This window comes from Grus americana, chromosome 20, assembly GCF_028858705.1.
Source record: "Grus americana isolate bGruAme1 chromosome 20, bGruAme1.mat, whole genome shotgun sequence".
Taxonomy (NCBI): Eukaryota; Metazoa; Chordata; class Aves; order Gruiformes; family Gruidae; genus Grus; species Grus americana.
This window is the reverse complement of record NC_072871.1, coordinates 3,813,572-3,833,838: the sequence shown is the minus strand read 5'-3', so window position 1 is coordinate 3,833,838 and position 20,267 is coordinate 3,813,572. Positions and strand designations below refer to the sequence as shown.

The following is a 20,267-nucleotide window of genomic DNA, read 5'->3' as shown; positions in this document are numbered from 1 at the left end:
GAGTCTCCCATGGGCTGTTGCCTTCGATCACAATTTTCTTGAGATGAAACCTCGGGGCGTTTGTGGCGGTTCATTTCTCCCCCAGCACGGGCCGAAGGAGCCTGGTGCGTGCAGAGCAGCCTGCGTGCCGGCGCCCCGGCTTTCGGGGGGGGACGGTGCCACTTGCCAGCTGTGCCCGTACCCACAGGCAGCAGGCAAACATCTGGAAGGTGTAACGGCAGTGCCGCTTGTCGTCAGGCAGCCGCGCAGCCCGGGTGCGATGGCCCGCGGAGCTGGGAGGAGGGAAGGAAAGTGGAAGGTGCTGCGAGGTGCCTCGCTGAGCGCTGGAGCGGGGGTGGCTCTCAGCACCAGCCTTTCCCTGGGAGGGTGGCAAGGGCTGAGTTCGCTGCGGGTGCCGTCACCCCGGCTCGCCGCGTGCGTCGTTTCGTGGCTTCCATAATTAACTTTGCGAACAGAAACGCGACTTTGCAGATGCGGTTGCAAATCTCGGCTAATTCACCATATGCTCTGGCTGCCTGACAGCGCCGGGGAGCTGCTGCTTACGGATGTGTCCCCGGGCGCTGCCCTGCCCGGGTGCTGCCCTCCCCTGCCCTGCCCATCCCCGGCTCCCAGGGGACACCGGGCTCTGCACAGCGGCTCCCTGTAGAGCTGCTGCTGTGGTTTGCTGCCGGGCAGAGCTGCGGGCTGGCTGAGCACCCTGCACGGGCACCTTGGGTGGGCTGCCTGGGTGCTGCAGCCCCGGGCTGGTGGGCACTGGGCGCCACTGGGGCTGCCCCAGGCTTGATCGAGCCGTGCATGGGGATGCTGGCGTACGCAGGCCTTGTGCGGAGGGGAAGCGGGAGCGTTAACTGCATTGAAATGACTTTGTCGGAGTGCCAGCATATGAAATGTGTGGTGATATTGCAGCCCTGCCACTGCCTGTGGCTGTTTTTCCTCTGCTTCTAATGACTAATAGAGAGAAGACAAAACAATTTCTATTAGTTTCTCCCACGCCGCAGTGGGTTTCTTATTTTCCAAACCTCATTAGAGTTTGTAATACCATGGTGGTAGTCAAGAGCAGTCCGAATCACCCTGGGGGGAAAAGAAGAACCGAAGAGATATGATGTGCAGCCCAGTATTAACACTGCTCCTGGCTCATTTCCAAGGTCCCTCCTGATTCCCTTCCAAACTCTTACGCCTTATCTCCCTCTTAAAGGTTAACAATGAAGCTTAGGAGAGGGGGAAAAAAAAAAAAAAATTGCTTAAGATCCCAAATTGTTAAAAGAGAACGGATGTGTGCGCTGAGCAGAGAGCTGGGTCTGCATTTACGTTGGAAAGGCAAATATTATTGAAAAGGCAGTGCTCGTGCTTCCCAGGGCGTTGCAGCGGGGGGGTGGGTTTCTCCGGAAGAGCTGCCGCTGCGAGGGGCGGCTGGTGTGCGGAGAGGCCAACGGCTTCAGGTCGCCGTGCCCAAATCCCGTAGGAACTGGATGCAAGTCAGGCACCAGCCTCACGCCACTTCCTTGGGAAGTCCCGGCGTGTAGTCCCGGCTCCTCTGAAGCCAGTGGGAGTTTTGTATTTGTTGCCTCGTTACAAATAATGCTAATGAACGCGCCAGGCACAGAGCTGCTTGAGCAACGCTCGGGGAAATGGTTGCAAACAGCACCCAAACAACCCGCGCAAGAGGACCTGCAGCCTTGGCTCAGCTCGCCACCGAAATAATCATTCGGAGAAGGCGTCCAGCCCAGCTCTGGGTTGCTCAGGCGCAGAAAACCCGTCTGTCCCCATAGAGAAACCGTCCCCAGGTCATCGTGCAGTGGCTACAGGCCGGTGGGCAGAAGCTTCGTGAGCTGCTCCAGGAGGTCTGTCACTCTTCATGGCACTTCCCCATCCAAATCGTTAAAAAGCTGAAAGTTGCTGAGCTTATGGAAGCCGACAAGGTCAGACCCTTCGGCTGTCAGCGATGGCGAAGCAAACGGAGGGAGACACCTTGAAGAGCAGATACACGGAGCAAGACACGGATCCTCCCGGCAGGCACTAAGCAGCGCCAGCCCTTTGCAAACGAGCGGGTTTCTCATCAGCCACATCAGCTGTTGCGTGATTCCCAGACCTTCCCGTCGAGGAGGGATGGCTCACGGCTACGACGTGTCCTCCTGGCCCTGCCACCAGGTTGCGGGCTCGGGACAAGGCTGCTGACGCCAAAAGGCATCCGGGTGCGGGCAGCGGTGGAGCCACTGCCTATCTCGCTGGCGAGACGAGCCAAACGCTTAGCGCAGAGCCATGCGGGGAGAGAGCTCTGGGCTCGGTTGCTTTGCCCCTGCAGAAGGAGGAGGAGTAGGGAGGTGTGTGTGGAAGGGCTTGTCTGGGTCATGATGCACCTGAGCGACGTCGTGCACCGAGTGACGTGATGCACCCAGGTGATGTGGCTCAAGCAGGGTAGTAGTAAGGAGATAGCAACTGAAAGATGGGAGGTGTTGGGTCAGGCGTACTCTGGGTTGTATTTTGTCAGCTTCCTTGCTGCTTGTCGTTGGTGGGAGCGGTCCATCGAACGAGGAGGCCTCCAGCAGTGAATCCAAAATGTTTGGAGCCTGCTCCGTCAGGACTGTCGGTGGACTCTGGTCTTTCGGGCTCTGGTCCTGATGCAGCTAGGAGATGTTACCTGGGTTCAGGTGTTGATGATGGCAGCTTCTGCGCCGAGTCGTGTCTCGCAGCTCACGTGCGTTTGTTTCCCGAGGGATTTGCTCTCTGGGGGTGTGGGTGTCCAGGAGTGAGTTGTGCCAGAGTTACAGGCAAACGAGACAGTTTGTCACCCTCTTCCCTTTTGCCAGCTGAGGTTGTGTCGGCTTTTCATCCTCATCCTCTCCTTCAGAAATGGGGTTTTCTGACTTTTCTTAAAACTTCTTGCAGAAAATCACCTTTAAGCTTAAGTTAAGCAAGGGAAATTTCAATCCCGAAGGGAATAATCCGTATGTTTGCAAAGCTGTTTAAGGGACTGAAAACTAGAGCCTTGCATGGGATTCCTCTTCCAGCCCCGACTCCGTAATTAAGGCATAAATCCAGCTTTGTGTGCCTGCGCGCTGCCTTGCTGCACCAGGCATTGCTGTGGGAACCGTAACTTTCCAAATTTGTTTTTCCTCGGCGCTCCGTTTCAGCCTGTTCCCAGCCGTCTCTCTGGAGGCAGAAAGATCCACAGGCTACCGTAGGATTTCACCCCCAGGAGACGGGCTTTACTGGAATAAATAAATAGCTGTATAATGGGAAGCGGGATGGGGAGAATAATAAAAGGCAATAAACGGGTGCCAGGCTGTGGGCACTCCACCTGAGCTTTGTTGCTTCTACTGGCCAGAGCCTCGTGCTGGTGGTGGATCTCCTCCAGCAGCACGTCCTCCCTCCGGCTGCCTTCTCCGGGGCTCGTCGGGGTGCAGGAGGGAGATCTCTGCTCCTATTGCTCACGGCTTCTCCGTCTCCCTGTCTCAAAGCAGATTGCTGTGTCTTTCCTTTAGAAATGGCTTCAGGACACGCTGCGCTTTTTCTCTGTGATGGTGAACATCGTGTGCCACGGTGGTGGGCACCACTGGCTGGGTTTCCCTGAGTGCTTGGTGGCATCACCGGGGCTGTGCGGACCAGAGGAGGGCTTTAGTGTTTGGAGGATGTTTGGAGATGATTTGTAGGAAAATCAGGTTGGAATGGTCCATGGTCCTGGGCACGCAGCTCCTGGGGCGTCCATGGGAGGGTCCTGCTGCTGACCCCGGCTCGGGCACAAGCGGTGCGGAAAGTTACTGGTTCAACAGCTGGACTGAAACACCAGCAGCTGTGAGCTTCGGATTGCCATGAAATGAGTTTGATGTTCTGGTGCGCTGATGGAGAACGGGAAAGCAATCGCAGTCTCTGTTCAGCTTGCCTTCAGCTACTGGGGAGGCGCAGGAGCCCCCCGTGAGGCACGGAGGTGGTGGCGGCACGGTGGTGGTATCTATTCGTCTTCCTCCATCTATTTAGTGCTTAAAAGCAACAACCGCCAAAAAAAAAATCTGTGCTCAGGTTCTGCAGCAGGTTCAAGCGAAGTTGTCAAATAACTTTGGATCAACCAAATTCCTGCTGTATGGTGAAAACACTATTCACCGGGAAGGGATCCCCTTCCCTGCCAGCTCCTGGGGAGCAGTGCTGCTCCCCCTGCCCTTGTCCTTCTGTCCGACTGTCACTGCGGTCCCATGTCCAGATGCCACTTGCTGGCTGTCACCGTCGCTGTGCTGTGGCTGGGGTCCCTGCATGGCACCACGTGCCCGGTGGCACAGGCAGTACTGGGATTCGCAGCTCCTGCTCCCAGCCGCGGTCCCTGGTGACAGCCACCACCCTTTGCCTGGTCTTGCAGCTCTCAGTGTCCCCAAAATTGGAAGAAGAGCCCCAGCGGTGCCACCGCGGCACTGCAGTTCATATTCTAGTGCTGGGATCAAAGAGCCGCCGAGATGGAGCCCACGGCGTTTCACCGGAGTTGGCCGAGCCCTTTCCAACACCTCCCCGTTACGGAGCTGGTGACTTTGCCGCACAGCCCCAGCCCCACGGGAGAGGGGAGCGGGGGGCGTGGGAAAGGGGATCCCCGTCACTCCCAGCCCCACGGAGGGTTTTGGGGCAGGTTTTGGGGCTCGGTCCGAGGGCGCGTGGAGGGGATGGTGCTGAGCACCACGCACGTAGGCATGTTGCGCCGGCCCCGAGGAGCACCGTGCGTGCCCGCAGGCGCTGCGGCCCCGGCGCTGGCGTGATTTACCTCCCCGAAACACCTCAATTTAAATGCTAATTCTCCCTGAACTGAGGGGGTAAGGCGGCTATGGAATATTGTCAGGCTGTTTATTGCTGGCGCTGAAGTGGGGCACGCTGGGGACGCGGCAGGGAGGGACGGGCAGCGCGGGGACAGGTCTTATCCGCGGCGTCGGGGCCGATGGAGGGATGGGGGCGATGGCTGCGGCTGCACCGGGGGGATTTGGGGGGTACGGGCAGCTCTGGGCTGGTGCTCTCCTCTGTCCCCGCAGCACGGTCCGGCTGCGCATCGTCGCAAATGGTGGTTGGGGCTGAAAGCTGGGGAGCTGGAGGGGGCTCAAGGGCCTGGCAAAACCCACCCGGTCTCTCCTTTTTTATCCTGCCTCATTATACAGGAGTGGGGCCTCGCTAAAATTAATGACCAGTAAATTTGGAGTAAGTAACTGCTGCTTCAGAGGGTTTGCATTAAGCCTTTATAATTCACCAGTGCCTGAGGTCATGGGGACACGTGGGGGGAGATTTACGGTGTGCTTACCTTCTCCAAAGTGGCTGTGGAAACAGGACACCTTCTCTTCTGTCTCCCAGTGACTCTAGATCAATTTTTTTTTTTTTTTTGGTGATGACAAGCTAAAAAGAAGCTATTTCTGGATGTCCCCATGTCAGATGCAGGCTGGGCTCTTGTGAGCTTGCAGCCACCTCAGCGGGAAAGCTTCTCTGAGGGAAAGTTGGGTCAAAACCTGGCACTAAATAACCTCAAATCCATCATGTTCTCCCCAAGCCATTGCGGGACAGAAAGAAGTAAGATTAATAAATTATTCTTGCCAGAGAAAGCATCCTCTCAGACTTGCGTAGCAGAAAGCGCAGTCCTCGCTCGCATAGTCGCTTTGCTGAACATAAGCACGCTGGATGATAATGTGATTAACATTTGTAGCTGTGCCGGCTCAGATAAGGGTAATTAAATCTCACGCTTCGGGGCATCAGCTAATCACTTGTGGGGTCATTTGATAGTTGATTTTTTTTTTTTTTTTTTACCCCTTCATGAATATGTTTGCCCGGTTGCTGCGATGCAGGGCGTGCATCCACTGGAGGATGGAGGCAGGAAGCCCCGTGCCAGCTGATGCTCAGGTTTGCAGTGGGAGTTGGACGGGAGCAAGGAGGGTCTCCGAAAGGGTCGGCGGGCAGAGTCCGGCCTCGAGGCTGTGTCCTTCGGCAGTGAAGTGCGAAGGGAGGAAGCCAGAGCCGGCTGAGCCGAGGAGAAGCTGCTCCTTCACCCAGCGGTGTTGCTAACAGGAAAATGAAATGAATGTGAGTCACCAGCTGGTCTTTCACTGCAGCGGGTCCAAATGCCACTGCGAGCCCTGCCCTGGCTTTCAGCGCCTCGGCAAGGGGACGAGGTGCCCCAGGGCTCAGCAGAACCCTGCCATGGACCAGGACCCGGCGGCCGTGGCCCCATCCATGAGGACCACAGCACTCTGGCTGCTCCCTAGCGCCTGCATCGGGCTCTCCTGCTCCCCAAAACCCCCCTTTCGCTCGGGGATGCTGTGGGGTGCTGGTCCCTCTCGGAGGCTTCCCAGCGGCTGCGCGAGACGATAGCAGCACTGCGGAGCACAGCAACGCAGCCCCGCGCTGCACCGTGCCACGGCTGTATTGCATGACCTTGGGTGTATTCTCTGAGGTCAGATTCCCCCAAAACATCTCTAGTTTGCGTATCCACTTTCAGAAGGACAGGAGAACACCGGCACAGCGGGCTCTCGCTGCCTGAGCCCTCCTCCCGGGATCTGAGCAGCCGCTAATTGCCTTTACCCCACCAGCACCCTGAGACGCAGGGAGCCGCTGTCTGTTACCTGTGTCACCCGAGGCGACGGGTGCATTTTATGACTCGGCCAAGGTTACACAAAGTGTCCATCAAAGCCAGGATTTTGAACTCAGTTTAATCCAGGCGGCTGCCTTCCTCCTCAGCCCACCGTACCAGCACGAGAGCTCAGTAAAGCCTTTGGCCATTTGACCTTTCCCAGCATCCAGAATCATTTATCTGGAGGTCAGCTCCCTCCCAAGGCACGGATGTACTCTGGGTCGGATGCTGCTGGGGACCGGGGCTGTGAGGGAGAAACAGCATTTCCTTCTATAATGACTCGGTATGTGCAAAATGCCCCAAGAGACGTTCAGATCCCCGGCAGGAGAGCGCTGCCAGTCGACGAGTGGATTCAGTGTGCATCGTGCTGGAGAGGACAGCACGTCCGCTGCTCCTGCGAGTATGGGGCATCCGCTCTGTGAGTGACGGGGAGATGCTGGGGGGCAGAACGAGCCACAGAGGAGGATGCTGTGGGGCTTGCAGGTGCTGGGAGCAGGCAGCTTGGCTGGGCTCTCTCCTGATCCCATCGGAATAAACCTGGCTCCACAGCCGGTAGGGACCGCGAGGTCACGAAGGCACCGCCGTGCCTCTTGGAAACAGCAGGACCCCCAGGTGCGAACCCATGCGGAGGTGCCGGTGGCTCGGCTGTGCCCCAGACGGAGGCACGTGCGGCAGCATGTGCACGGGGATGCTGTCCCTTCCCTCCCCTCGCCTGTGTCCCTGCCCCTCGCACAGAGCCCAGCGGCTTTGATCAGAGCTTTCAGAGCGCACAAAAGCCTGGCAGAAACTCTTTTTTCTGCCTGTACGGTGAGCAGCGCTGCGAGCCGCAGGGTTATTAATAAAGCGCGGTGGAAAAGCAGCTACAGCCCTCTGCCGGCTGCGGCTCCGCAGAACACCGCCCGGCACGCCGCGGGCAGCAGCCGCCTGGCACGAGAGGGTTTGGGTGTCCCCATCCTCTGCCCCTCTGGTTTGCCTTCCTGCACCCGCAGGCGCGGCGAGGGCTCGGCGCGGTGGCAAGGCTCTGCAGGGAGGTTGCGTGCCCAGAGCCTGCGCCCAGAGGGGCTTCGGCTCATCCCTGCTTTGGGGTGGCAGGGAGAAGGGTGCTGGAGGTGGGGAGCAAGGGAGGAAGGGGTTGGTAGTAAAAATGCATCGTCGAACTGCTCCTGAAGTCCTGCCTTGTACCGCTGCTCCCTCCATTACGGGAGCACGTTGTGGGCACGCACCCGTGTGTACACCCACGTCTTGACTCGCACTTACCCCTTGTTTTTCCTTGACCTTTCGACTGCGGAGCATTTAAAGCGAACAGCACTACAGCAAGTGGCAGCGCAGAGCGTGGCTTTTTAGTAAATACCTTTTCACAGAGGCATCAGCTCTGAGCAGCAGCCGCTGCCTGCGGGTTCCCCTTGCGCTGCTGTGCATCTCCTCCAGCTTGTCCCTCCTCAGCTGCCCACACGTGGACCACCGGCCCCGGGGGCTGTCCGGCCACCCGGGTGAGCCGGGCTCATGCCCGGGGACAGCTGGTCCGCAGGCTCGTGGCGTGGGCGGGTGTCGGTGACATGGTCCGGGTGGGTTTGCGTGGGGGGAGGAGGGGGGGCTGCTGCTTTGGCATCTTCTCTGCCCCATGGTGGGGTGCCGGGCGCAGGGTTAACGCTGTCTTCTGGCGTCTGCCGAGCCGGGTGGTTCTGTCCCCCGCGGCTGAGCTCTTCTGGCATTGCCAGCTCTGTGCCCTCGTGCAAGGCGTTGGGGGAGCGCTCGGGAAGTTGCCGCCAGCCAGCGTCGTTGTCCTCCTGGGCATCCCCTCCCGGTGCTCTGAGGGGGGCTGTGGGGCTGGGCAGGGACCCACCTGGGCGCAGGGTGCGGGGCCGACCCATCGGGGAGGGGACGGTGGCCATGCCGGGGGCTGGCAGGTGGGCTCAGCGCAGCTGCATCCTGCTTTCCCAGCGCAGCATCGCTCCTCTCCGGGGCTTTGGGATTTTGTAGCGCTGATGCTTTTCTCCCTTTTCTGCTGAGGCAGAGCAGCAGACACACCGACACGCTCCTTCCCGTGTTCCCTACCGACTTGCCTAATTTTGCAGCCCCTGCTTCCCACCACCCACCCAGCTCCCGGCTCCGGCAGTAATTGCAGTTCTCTGTTTGCATCGCTGAAACAGCAAAGGGCTCAGAACAGCAAAGCGCTGCTCCGCCACGGGGATCCCATGCCCGGCGTGATCAATAGGAGATTTGTGAGCCCATGTGTGAGCGAGAGGCTTTTCCCCTCAGACAAATAAACCGCTTTTTCTCCGGCAGTGCCTGAAGTGAAGCTCCTGAGATGCAGTCAGGTGCCAGTGGCTTTGAGACGAGGGTGCAGCGTGAAGGCGGGCTGCTGCCTGCTGCCTGGGGGCAATGCTGCCTGCACAGCCGTGCTCAGCCCCGCTCCTGTGTCCCCTCCTGCAGCTCCTCATCCCACCGCCCCTCGCCCGCCTCGGGGCCGGCAGCATCCCCAGGCTGGCTGCACAGGGCTACGGCCTCCTGCTCGCCACTGGTACGGGTTGCAGTGGCCGTATCCTGACCGCGGAGCAGCGGCAGGGCCCGGGGGAAGCGCTCTGTCAGCCCTGCGTCTTGCTGCAGTGGGACCCTTGGAGGTGGCCAGGGTGTCCCTGCTTGCAAGATGATCGTGGGCTGATGGAGCATCCCTGCCCAGGGGTGGGCTGGGGGGAGTGGAACCGGGGGGAACCCGGCAGCTGTTTAAAGGAAAATCTGGTCAGAGAAATGCAGCTGGGGCAGGCGGTGCCAGCCTGAGCCTCCCCCCGCTCCTGGGGCTGACCTGATTTTGCAGGAACCTCCCTTTTTTCTGCTCAGCTGCCCTTTTGTCTCCGCACCCGGAGGACGCAGAGCCTCCTGGCCTATATTTTGGCTCTAAGATCAATATTTAAAATCCCCCCTCCCGTTTCCTTTGCGCAGGCGTGAGGCGTTTCACTTGCCGGGGGAGGCTCATCTCCCAGAGACCTGTCTGTTCACAATTTCAAATAATTTCCCCGGTATCGTTGTTCTAGAAACAATTCATTAGGGGCCTATTATACAGTGTTATACCTGCCAAGGTTAGAAAAGATCCCACATGTGTGGTAAAATTGCACTGTAAGCTGCACATGCTGGCCTTTTTTTTTAATTTTTTTTCTTTTTTTTTCTTTTTTTTTCTTTTTTTTTTCCTTTTTTTTCTTTTTTTTTTTGGTGTCTGTCTATAAATGTACCTTTTCCTCCTTACGGAGAGCCAGTCATCTCAGGGCAGAGCCGTGGGGGTGATGATGCTCCCCAAGGTGGGGAGCCCTACTGGGGCTTGGTCTGGTGTTTGGACATGGTCCCGTACCAGGAAGATGCTGCAGGTGGTGGCAAGGGGCAGTTTTGGGATGTAGCAGCCGTTCCTCTCTCCTCATCGCTGTCTGCCCCCTCTCCAGTGGCACACTTTGAAAATCCGGGCCAAAACCAGTGGCCGGGTCCCCAGTCTGCGAGCGGTCCCACGCCGCCGGAGAGCTAACGAACCCGTGGTCCCCAGGGAGCTCATTAAGCATCGCCTCAGAGGGCTGCGGAGCCAGGGGCAGCTGGCGGCGGGGGCTGCAAACCCCATCCCCTGTTAGGTCTGCTGCTCGCAGGAGATGTCCCTCACCCTCCGCAGTCATCCATCCCGTGCCGCCGGGGCAGCTCAGCCCCCGTGCCCGGCCGTGGCCTGCATCGTTGCTTTGCAGTCGTCTTTTTCTCTCTGCAGGGAGAATAACTTCATCAAGGACTTCCCCCAGCTGGCCGACGGCCTCATGGTGATCCCCCTGCCCGTGGAGGAGCAGTGCCGCGGCGTCCTCTCGGAGCCCCTTCCCGACCTCCAGCTTCTCACCGGTACGAGCTGCCCCCGGGCTCAGTCCCCACGGGGCCAAGCACGGGAGCAAGAGCCCCTTCTGCCCCGCTGGATCCCAGCGTGGTCCCCAGGGGAATCAGCATCCCCGGTGTCGCGGGGGTCCTTCACGGCATCCCTCCTGCATCCCTCGGGCAGAAATAGCGTACGGGCTCTGCGAGTCCGCCCAGCACGGCAAGGCAGCATCTCCATCCCTGCGAGCTCCGGGCAGCCGCAGCCATCGCAATGCCGGTCCTGCAGCAGCCCAGGGACCCCCCGGCACGACCGCAGGAGGACGTTACCACCCCTGCTACCGTTCCCGTTTCTCGCGCGTGCAGCAAAGCGAGCGCTCGGTGTGAGCATTAAGCGTTCCCCGGAGCACGCCCGCCGGGTCGGCAGGGGCTGAGCGCCGGCTCTTCCTTTGCAGGGGACATCAAGTACGACGAGGCGATGGGCTACCCCATGGTGCAGCACTGGCGGGTCAGGAGCAACCTCTACAGGGTGAAGCTCAGCTCCATCACCCTCTCTGCAGGTGAGGGTTTCTAGCGGCGTGTCTACGTGGGCGGCTGGGTGGTGGTCTTCTGCACCAAGGCAGAGTCATGCCAAGCATCTCACCAGGGTTTCCCACCCCCAGGCTCTGCTCGGGCAGTAACTCGTGCTCCCAGCACTGCTGCAGAGGCAGGCAGAGAGATTTTCCTCCTTTTTACCGGGGAGGGGGGGAAACTGAGGCAGGGAGTTTGTGCGGCTCGGTTGCACAAACCAAGAAGTGGGGTCAGAGCCAAGATCAAGGGAATAAGTAACACTGCGGGGGAGGATTTGTGTGAGGGTGGCTGTGTATACGCGTATATACAAAAACCAGTAAAAGTTCTAGAAAAAACGTGGTTGCAAAAGGACCCAAAGCGCTTGTAAATGCGGGTCATATAAAGCAGGGAGTCGCAGATGAAGAAGGGGCGAGAAGGAGGATCCTGGAAACGTCAAAACATTTCACTTCTGTGTTTTTATAGCTACACATTTTGTTTCAGAAATGCTGAAACATTTTGTTGCGACCTGAAATGTTTTGCCTTTTCATTTCAAAACAGCATTTTTTATTTGAAAATCAACCTGTTTTCAAATGAGGAAAGGAAAAAAAAAAAAAAGATTTAGTGCAGATAGGCTGCACAGCCCCACAATGAAATAACCTGCTCGGAGCTGAACAAAATATTTGGGTTCAGCTCAAAATGAATTCTTCTAGCTTTTTTATTAAACCAACCTTCTCCTTCAATAAACCAACCAGGCAGGTAACCTCATTTTGGTGACAGTTATGACGTGTTTTCTTGCAGTATGTTTTCAGTTCCACCACTGAACCAAAACCGTATCGGCCAGCTCTAAACGATGCCAAGGCACCGTGTAGTCACCGATGCCTCCACGACATTTCATCTCCGTTGAGGGTCCGTGCCCTCGTCCCAGGCCAGCAGTCCCCGCTGTCTGCACGGGTGCTGCAGGGCGTTGCTCAAGAGATGCCCCAACTCTTGCTGCCATCAGCCCAGCCCCGTGTGTCCTTCTGGGCTGCCTCCAGCTTTCCTAAAACTAGTTATGGGTCGTGCAGGGTGTTTACGCTGGGGATTACACCAGGAGAACATCTCTGGTTATGGTTACTGCAAAGGAAGGGCCAAGCACATCCTCGGGGGAGAGCGATGATGATGTCCCCAGCAGCCGGCAAAACGGGATGGAGCTGGTGGGAGGATGTTTGTGTGTGGATATGTGTGTCTGCGCACACGTGCAGTCACATGTACACCCCTACAAATTGATTTGAGAGATCTCTTAGGGAGAAGAATCATAGAAGGATGCCAGAGCCACGGCCCAGGGTAAATAGCAGGTTGTGGATTCCAAAGGAACATGTAGACCAGGGAGGCAAGGGAGGAGGCACTGCCTTTGCGCCCATGTGGGGACGTGTTTGTCCTGAGCAGGGGATCTCCTGGGTCTCCTTCCCCCGGGCCGTGGCTGCTGATCGCCTGCCTCCCTCCCACAGGCTTTGCAAACATCCTGAAGATCCTCAACAAGGACAGCAGCCGGGAGGAGCTGCTCTCCTTCATCCAGCAGTTTGGCTCCCACTACATCGCGGAGGCACTGTACGGCTCCGAGTTCAGCTGCACCATCCACTTCCCCAGCAAGAAGGTCCAGCAGCAGCTCTGGCTCCAGTACCAGAAAGGTGAGGAGGGCGGCAGGGACGGGCAGGGGCACAAATGCCGGTTATCATTCGTGCTGGTTTCCATCCGTCGTCCCCTCTCCCCCGTGCATACACCATCACCGTGCCGGTTCGTGGGCGCAGACGGGAGACTTGTACCAAACGGAGTGCCCAGCAGCAGGAGATGGTGGTACGTGTCCATGGGCAGCACCCCCGAGCCAGGTGAACCCATCCTGCCTGCTCCTGCCCTCCGGCTGCCGCACTCTGGCTCCATCCTTCCCCGGGGGACCCTCTTCACCACCTGCCCCCGGCCCCCGCACGCCGGGGGTGCTTGGGGTCGGGTGATGGAGATGTGACATAATTGAGCTGGCTCAGAATGGCTTCGTTTTATTGCTTGTGACAATGATGGTCTTTAAGGAAGTGTATTAAATCAATAGCAGACTCATTGTGCTACACCATAAATAATGAGACACATCATTAAACAGGGCAATAAACTTCAGGACTTTGAAGTAATACAATTAGGTTATGTTTATAAAAACTCCCTTATCGCTGTAGCCTTCTATTTGCCAATTCATCTCTCTCCTCCAGGGACTCGGGGATATTCCCTGGGTCTGCTATTTTTCCGTTGAAAAACATCTGTGATGTTTCATAGGGCCTGTTGTAGGGCCGATAGTAACGGAGGTTGTAAAGGCACTTGCAAACCGCCCCGTGGGTGCTGCTGAGAGCGGCCTTGCGTTGTGCAAGCCAGCAGCCAGAGGTGTGCTCCCACCCGCCGCCTCCGTCGCTCTCTGCTCATTTTCCTCTCTTCCTAGCGCAGCTCGTCTTGTAAGCGTATTTATAACACCCTGTGCTTGTTTGTTTGGGATTTAAATAGTGGTAAGTGAAGTTTGCCGTAGCGATGCCCCTGTTTAGCAGGAGAGAGCGTGGTGGAGGTGCCTTGTTTACGTACTCACGATGTTGTTAATTATTTGGGTGCACTCCCTGCAGTCCCCGGGCAAACGTGTCGGGAGCAGACCCGGAGTGGCTCGGTGGCCCCTGCAGACGCAGGGTTTCTCCGGAGATGCTGGGTGGGAGCGAGAGGCAGCCTCTGCGGTCTGAGCCTGGCACGAGCATCACCGCTGGTTCGTGGTGCCGGGGCCCGAGGGGAGATGACCGGTGGTGAAATATCCCCCCTTTCTGAGCCCCCACCTTCCCCCCGGCCAGGGGCAGTGGTGGTTCCCGGGACTCTGCCGCAAAGCCCCGCGGTGGCACAGGGCCTGAAGGCAAGCAGTGCCTCGCTGACAAAATAATTTCCTTTTTAGTCCATGGTATGCAGCGGGCCAGGGCAGGCTGCCTCGCTCCCCGCCCGCCTCCCACCCGTGCCCCTGCAGCCGTGCCCGCCCCGTGCCGCTCGCAGGGCTGCCCTGGCACGCAGGGGGCATCCGGGGCGTCCTTCCCCACCGTCCCAAAGCACTTGTGGGACCCCAGGGATCCCCTGGGGCTTTTGCAGGTAACGCCTGGATGTAAGCGTTTAATCCCTGGCCGTGCAGCGTTTGGGCACTGGGTGCGTGGCTCCGTCTGTAGCTTCGGTACCTGGTGGGATCGGCGGGGTTGAACTTTGGGGCTGTGGGTACCGCAGAGGGGACAAGGGTTGTACTTAGCTCTTTGGTGGCCAGAAAATGCTCTGGGAAGGACCTGGCAGATGTTCAGGGCTCCTGCCGACACGAGGGGAGGTGAGCTCTGTGGATAGGGAAGGTGTCACGGGAAACCCAGAGCTCTCTCCTGGAGAAACCCCAGTTAGCTCAGAGAAAGAGCTTGCTGTTTATGGTAGACGGATTTTATTCCCAGCTTCTCCACTGATTTACCCTCATTTTGCCAGTGACATAAGGAGGATCTGAATAAATAGCTCCAGCTAGACAGTTCTGGATGCCTTCTCCACTCGGAAACAGCTCTGGCCCGCCAGGCTCCCCGCTGCTAGCCAGCTCGTTTCCGAACTACTCAGAGAGCACACATATGCATCATCTCTAATAAATACAAAAGTAAGGCCAGGATAACTGTAATTTGTTAGCGAACAAAGCAGGTCAGAAGAGGAGGGGGAGAAGAGAGTCTCGAGCTAATTGGAACGGCACCAACTATGATAGAAATGCACATTGCGGCGTGTTTGCAGCATCGCACAAAATTATTTTAATATTGTAATCAACTTCATAAATCAATCGGCAGGCCTCAGGAGGAGGCCTCCACCAATAAAATGCACAATCTGCGCATCGAGCCCTAATTGAAAACATGGTCTCGAAGAGGAGACCGTGCCGCTGGCAGCTGGACTCCTTGTAAAGCGCCGGGCCAGGCGCTGGCTCTCTGCCGAGGCTGGAGCAGCCCGAACGCCGCGCTCGCAGCCGGCACAGCAGCCCGTGACGTGGGTCGGTGTCTGCAGAATGCTTCCTTCAGCCAAACGGAGGAGAAAGCGATCTGGCTCTCACCAGGGACAGCAGAAAGTTGGTGGCTTCTCGCTGCCCGGACCCACCGCCCTGCCGGGACGGGTGGGCTGCAGGCACTGCCGGCGTTTGCAGGCTGCTCTGCCTGTAGAAATGCAAAATGTTCCCTTTCCTCCTGCAAGGAGATAAGGAGTGTGCTGGGGGGAGGCAAGGGAGCCTCCACCCTTGTTCCTAAGGATTTGCAGGAGTGAATCCTGCAGACGCGAGCGGCAGAGAGGCACTGAGCACCGCGCTCCTTCCAGGGCAGATGTGGAAAAATCCCCCGGGCCCCCCTCTAGGAACCGCGCTAGCCCATGAGCAAACCAACCCAAACCCCAATTTTATGTCATGCGGTGATTAAAAGCCCATTTTTTGGTCTGCTTGCTCTGGCTCTGTGCAGCCAAGCAATGCTTTAACTCATCAGAGTAGCCTCCGAGCGGGGACCTTGAGATCGACCCGGCCATTGATCTGTGCCATGGGAGCACGCGTCGTTTTTCTCCCCGTCGAAGCCAGCATTTAATGCTGACGGCACCTCATTAAATCCGTACCAATTGTGTGAGCACCTTCGTTTAACAGCTGGGGTTAACGCGACACCCCCGGCCACCTCCTGTCGCGTGTAAGGCTCTGCTGGGTCTGCCCAGGACGGAGTGAACTGGCTTTGTCACAGCTCCTGTGGTGCTGCGCTTCGGATCTGTGGCTAAACCAGTGTTGCTAACGCCCCGGCGTGCTGGCTGCTGCCGAGCGGTGCTTGCACAGCGTCCGGCCTTCCTCTCTTTCCCACGATGGCCCTGCAGCGAGTAGGCTGGGGTGGGCAAGACACTGGGAGGGGACACAGCCAGGACTGCTGACCCAGTCTGGGCTGGTCCACGCCGTATAATGCCACGCTCAGCGATAAAACTGGAGGTAGAGACTGGGGGTCAACCCACCACAAAGAGACTGACGGGAGGAAAGAGAGCAATCCCTCCGTCCAGCAAATCCACCTGCCAGGGACCGCTTCAGTCCCTGCTAAAGGTTTATCAGAGACCTGGTTGCTCTGTGGCCCCTCGGTGCGGCTGGAGGAGGAGGAGGAGGAGAGCTTGGTTAGGAAAAGGGAAGAGCTGCTCTGATAGCAAAATCTGACAGCCCCAGTGGGATTTCCCCAAGAGCTGTTCCAGCTTGCTCGTTCCCACTGCGATACACAAAATGCAGAACAAATGTCTGTAAGTGCTCCGGCACTTAAAGAAAATGGAGACGTTATCAGCAGTAATGCGGAGGGTCTCGTCTTGTCAAGCATTTGAGTGACAACTCTTTTCCTTCTCGCGGTGCAGACTAGCTGAGCCTCAGCGTGGGAGACTCCTGTTCTCCAGCTGGGAAAAGCTGGAAAAAGAAACGGTGTGTCGGTGGCGTGCTGCCGCCGAGGAGCGGGCAGGCTTGCGGGAGCTGCTCTCCCTTGCCACCGCGGACCTGGGCGACGCACGGCTGGGGGAGCGGGGAGCAGGGAGAGGTGCTGACGTACAAGGGTGGAAGAGATTCAGGGGGTTTCACTACCCGAGTGTTGGGCTGCAGTAGCGCTTTATGTCTGCAGTGAGTGAAATGTTTTTCTGGCATTTCCCATGATCTCTAGAGTTTCCTTGGCTGAGGTTACCTGGCCACGCTGGGTGCTCAGCAAGCTGAGCTCTGAAAGTGGCTGCTACAGGTGTGAAAGATGTTCCCTCTTGCATTAAAATGGTAACACCTCTTGCATTAAACTGGTCCACGGAGGGGCTGTGCCCTGACAGGTCCTGTCACGCTCCCTAAGGCTTTCCACCCACCCACCTCCCCAATACTTGCTTCTCTTCTCTTGGACCATACGTCATCAGTTGTATTTACCTTTAAGAGGTTACAGTTTTCATGCTTTCTTGTGAACTCAGCAGTTTAGACAAAAATCTTCATAAAATTCAAGCATACAGCCTCGAGCTCTGCTAAAATAGCAGTGCGTATTCCTCCGAGTAGGGTCTGTGGATCCCCTCTGTCCTCTCAAGGTCTCATTCATCTCCCTTCAGGTCTGGTACTGCCGCAACACAATTAAGATCGAACTAGTCCGCGGGAACCTTTAGTTTTCATTTCCCAGGCACAATCAGGTGCATTAAGAAAGCTGTAAGGCAAGCTTTGCATCTATTAAAGGAGATGATGGCTTTCCCTTATACCTACTTGGTCAGAACTAAAGCGTATAGAATTTCCCTGTCCTTGAGATCTGTTCCTATAAATAACCACTCTATTACCTTTCTAACACACTTACTGCTTGTGGTGTATGGCATTATATTTATTTCAAAACCCCAGATTTTGACATTTTGTTCGGAGGAGGAAAAAACAGTCTAGCTGGTTGCCGTGAAATTTAGTTTAGACTGAAATATGTGCTGTGACTCAGTCTGCTAAATGACCTTATGCACTGCTCATTGTAATCCAAAATTGCCAGGCAAGTAGAGTAATTAGTTGTGCAAAATGAAATAACTTTAAATCCTCGCATTGAGTAATGACCCAGAAAAATCACTTAAGCTATACAATAGAAAAGACTCGAAGCATCTGGCTTTATTTTTACTTTTGTAGCTCTGCCCCCTTTGATTAAGAAACAGGCTCTCCCGCCTCATCCCTTTAGAAACCCTGGCTCTCGGTTGCTGTCCAGAACAAACGTTCGCGGTTTAGTTGCCGCTACCCTAAGAAATCATAACTTCTCATAAAACGGCAGGGTAAGTCTAACAGCACCGGCGCGGCAGTTGTTCTGCAAGGATCATATGTGTTTGATAAACCAGCAACTCGTATCTGTTTAAAGAGCTGTTTAATATCATTTGAGATGAGCCCAAGTGATAAAAACCTTCACCCAGATCAGCAAACCCAGCTGGGGTAGCAGGACCAGGGGAGGACCTGCACGTGCTGATGCTCAGCTTTCCTTCGGCTCCACCTAAATACACTGTTTCTAATGCATTTTTTTTTTGGCAGCATTCATTAAAATTATCCAGACTAATAGGTGAACCCTCACAGCAGCACTCCTACCAGCCCCAGCGAATATGTCACCTCGACAGCGGGGCAGAGCTGAGCCAGAAAGCCCCTCGAGAAGCCGGGGAGGTGGGTGCTGAAGCCTGCAGCCAGGCTTCCACGTCCCCTTACCGAGCGCTTGGTGCCAGTGAGTTTCGACCAGACCTTTAAAACATCAGGTATCGGCTACGGTGAAACATAAGATATTGCCCTTGTGGGAGTATCGGCATGAATTAAGGTATGAAACTCTAGTATTTGTTTATGAGGTGGGTAGGGAAGTGTCAGATAAAGTTACATGAGACCTGCCAAGGAGATCAGATTTATCCTCCGCATCCTGACGGCATAAAAGGGGTCTCGTAGCCGTTGTGTTGCCAAGTCTAATCCCTGCTGGCCGTAAAAACCAATCTGCCACCAAAGGGAGGAGATGAAGTGTTTTTAATAAGAAAATGAGTCGTTTGCAATGCGCTTTTAATTGGATCAATTTTTCCTTTACTACACAATCTTTAAAAACCACACACATACGTATAACCAGACAAGCTCTTTCTCCAGGTAGAGAGCAGAAGCCAAACTATTTCATCACAGTCCTTAATTACTCCATTTCATCTCGTTTGTCAGACGATTACAACACTGTGTGGGGGCACCACGGCAAGAAATATAGCTCTGCGAAACCATCTCGCAGTCACTGTCGAGTTTTGCCAGGGGACGTGCATACCCTGGGCGAGGGACAGCAGGTTTTCTTTTTCCCTTTTCTGCCTGAAACCCGAGACTAGAAGAAGAGCCGCAGGCGACACACACCCCCAGGCGCCGATCGCAGTGTCCTGGCCCACCAGTGCATCGCAGGGTAGTGTTATTTTTCTTTAATCTCTGAGTGAGAGACAGATGACAGACGCTTTGTTTGAACTGTGTAACCAGGACAGGCTGGAGTAACCAGCTGCTCAGTTTACTGGACCAGCTTTTATGTCCCTTCAAGCACTCCAGGAAATGTTATTGCTAGTAGTGTGATGTTTATTGCAAAAAAAAAAAAAAAAAAAAAAAATCCGTTGGAACAGAAAATGACAGAGGCACATATTATCATAGATAATATTGCTTCAATTATTCAGGTCCACGGTAGCTTCCTGCTTGGAGCAGTTCTTAGAAACAGGAGAAATGTTTAAAAGAGATCGGGAGGAGAGGAACTGCCATTACCATAATACTGGAAAAAATGCCTTGAGTTACAGTGTAATTAACTGCAGAACAGCCTAGTAATAGTCATCATCTCCCAAAACCATACACGCAAGATGAGATCGGGTCCCCAAACTGCTGTTACATACCTCAGGCGCCCGCCCCCTCCCACCCGAAAAGAGAAGCAGAGAATGTAAATAATTATGTGCAGGTTGGTAGCCTTGGCAAACACAGAGCAGCTCAGGAGGGAAGGGGGGGTTCAGCTCCCTTGAGCTCCCTCAGCACCACCTACCATGGTCTGTTCCCTTTTCCGAAAGCTCTTTCCATGGAATTATAGCAAGAAAAATAGGAAGTTGCCCTGATGGAGGGGCACCTCCATCACACAGCTGGGTGTTTGTTGTGCTGGCCTTTCTCAGTGCTTTAGCTGAGCAGAACAGGGAGAGGAAAAAACCCCCAAATCCCACCAAAATCTGCTCCCAGCACTGCCTCTGCAAACCCTGTAACTGCCAAACAACTGGCTGGAGCAGCAGTGGCTCTGAAGCCTATTCTACTTTGCTGTTTCACTAGGGGAAGGTATACAAGAGCTTAAAAAAAATCATCACCTGTTGCATACATGTTGTAGCACAAATAGCAAACAATTTGCTGTAACATGGCAGCCACCATAAAATCAGCTTTTATATTGTCTGTGGTGCCCCCAAATTTGCAACTACATTGTTGATAGCAACAAATAAATGCACTGCAGTGTAACTATTATCTGTGGCAGATTAACATGCTACCACTGTGCCCTATTTAAATGCATCTTTCCTTCAATAAACTATTCTAGGCAAGCAGCACCACACTGAGGTACACATTTATCAGCCAGGAGAGTAGCACTGTGGGGGCCTTGGTTCACACAGCTGCAGTTTTGTGCTTCATTTGGCCCAAAGCCGTGATGAACATGAACTCTGGTGCCTGCTGGTGCCGTAAAAAAAAAAAATCTGAGGAATGTAGTGTTTTGCTGTGCAAGGGAAAAAAAAAGGCAATGCACCAATGGACGCGCTTCCAAGTATTAAAAAAATA

The 20,267-nt window shown here is 55.6% G+C and overlaps 1 protein-coding gene across 2 annotated transcripts in view; it reads left to right on the top strand.

Annotated features, from left to right (window-relative positions):
- Positions 1 to 20,267, top strand: part of ASTN2 (astrotactin 2) — a 357,525-nt gene that overhangs the window by 217,667 nt on the left and 119,591 nt on the right. For both annotated transcript variants that reach the window (XM_054848678.1, XM_054848677.1), the window contains 3 exons: positions 10,323 to 10,447; positions 10,870 to 10,974; positions 12,451 to 12,630. In XM_054848678.1, the coding sequence (XP_054704653.1) occupies positions 10,323 to 10,447; positions 10,870 to 10,974; positions 12,451 to 12,630 (410 nt within the window). The remainder of the gene's footprint in view (positions 1 to 10,322; positions 10,448 to 10,869; positions 10,975 to 12,450; positions 12,631 to 20,267) is intronic.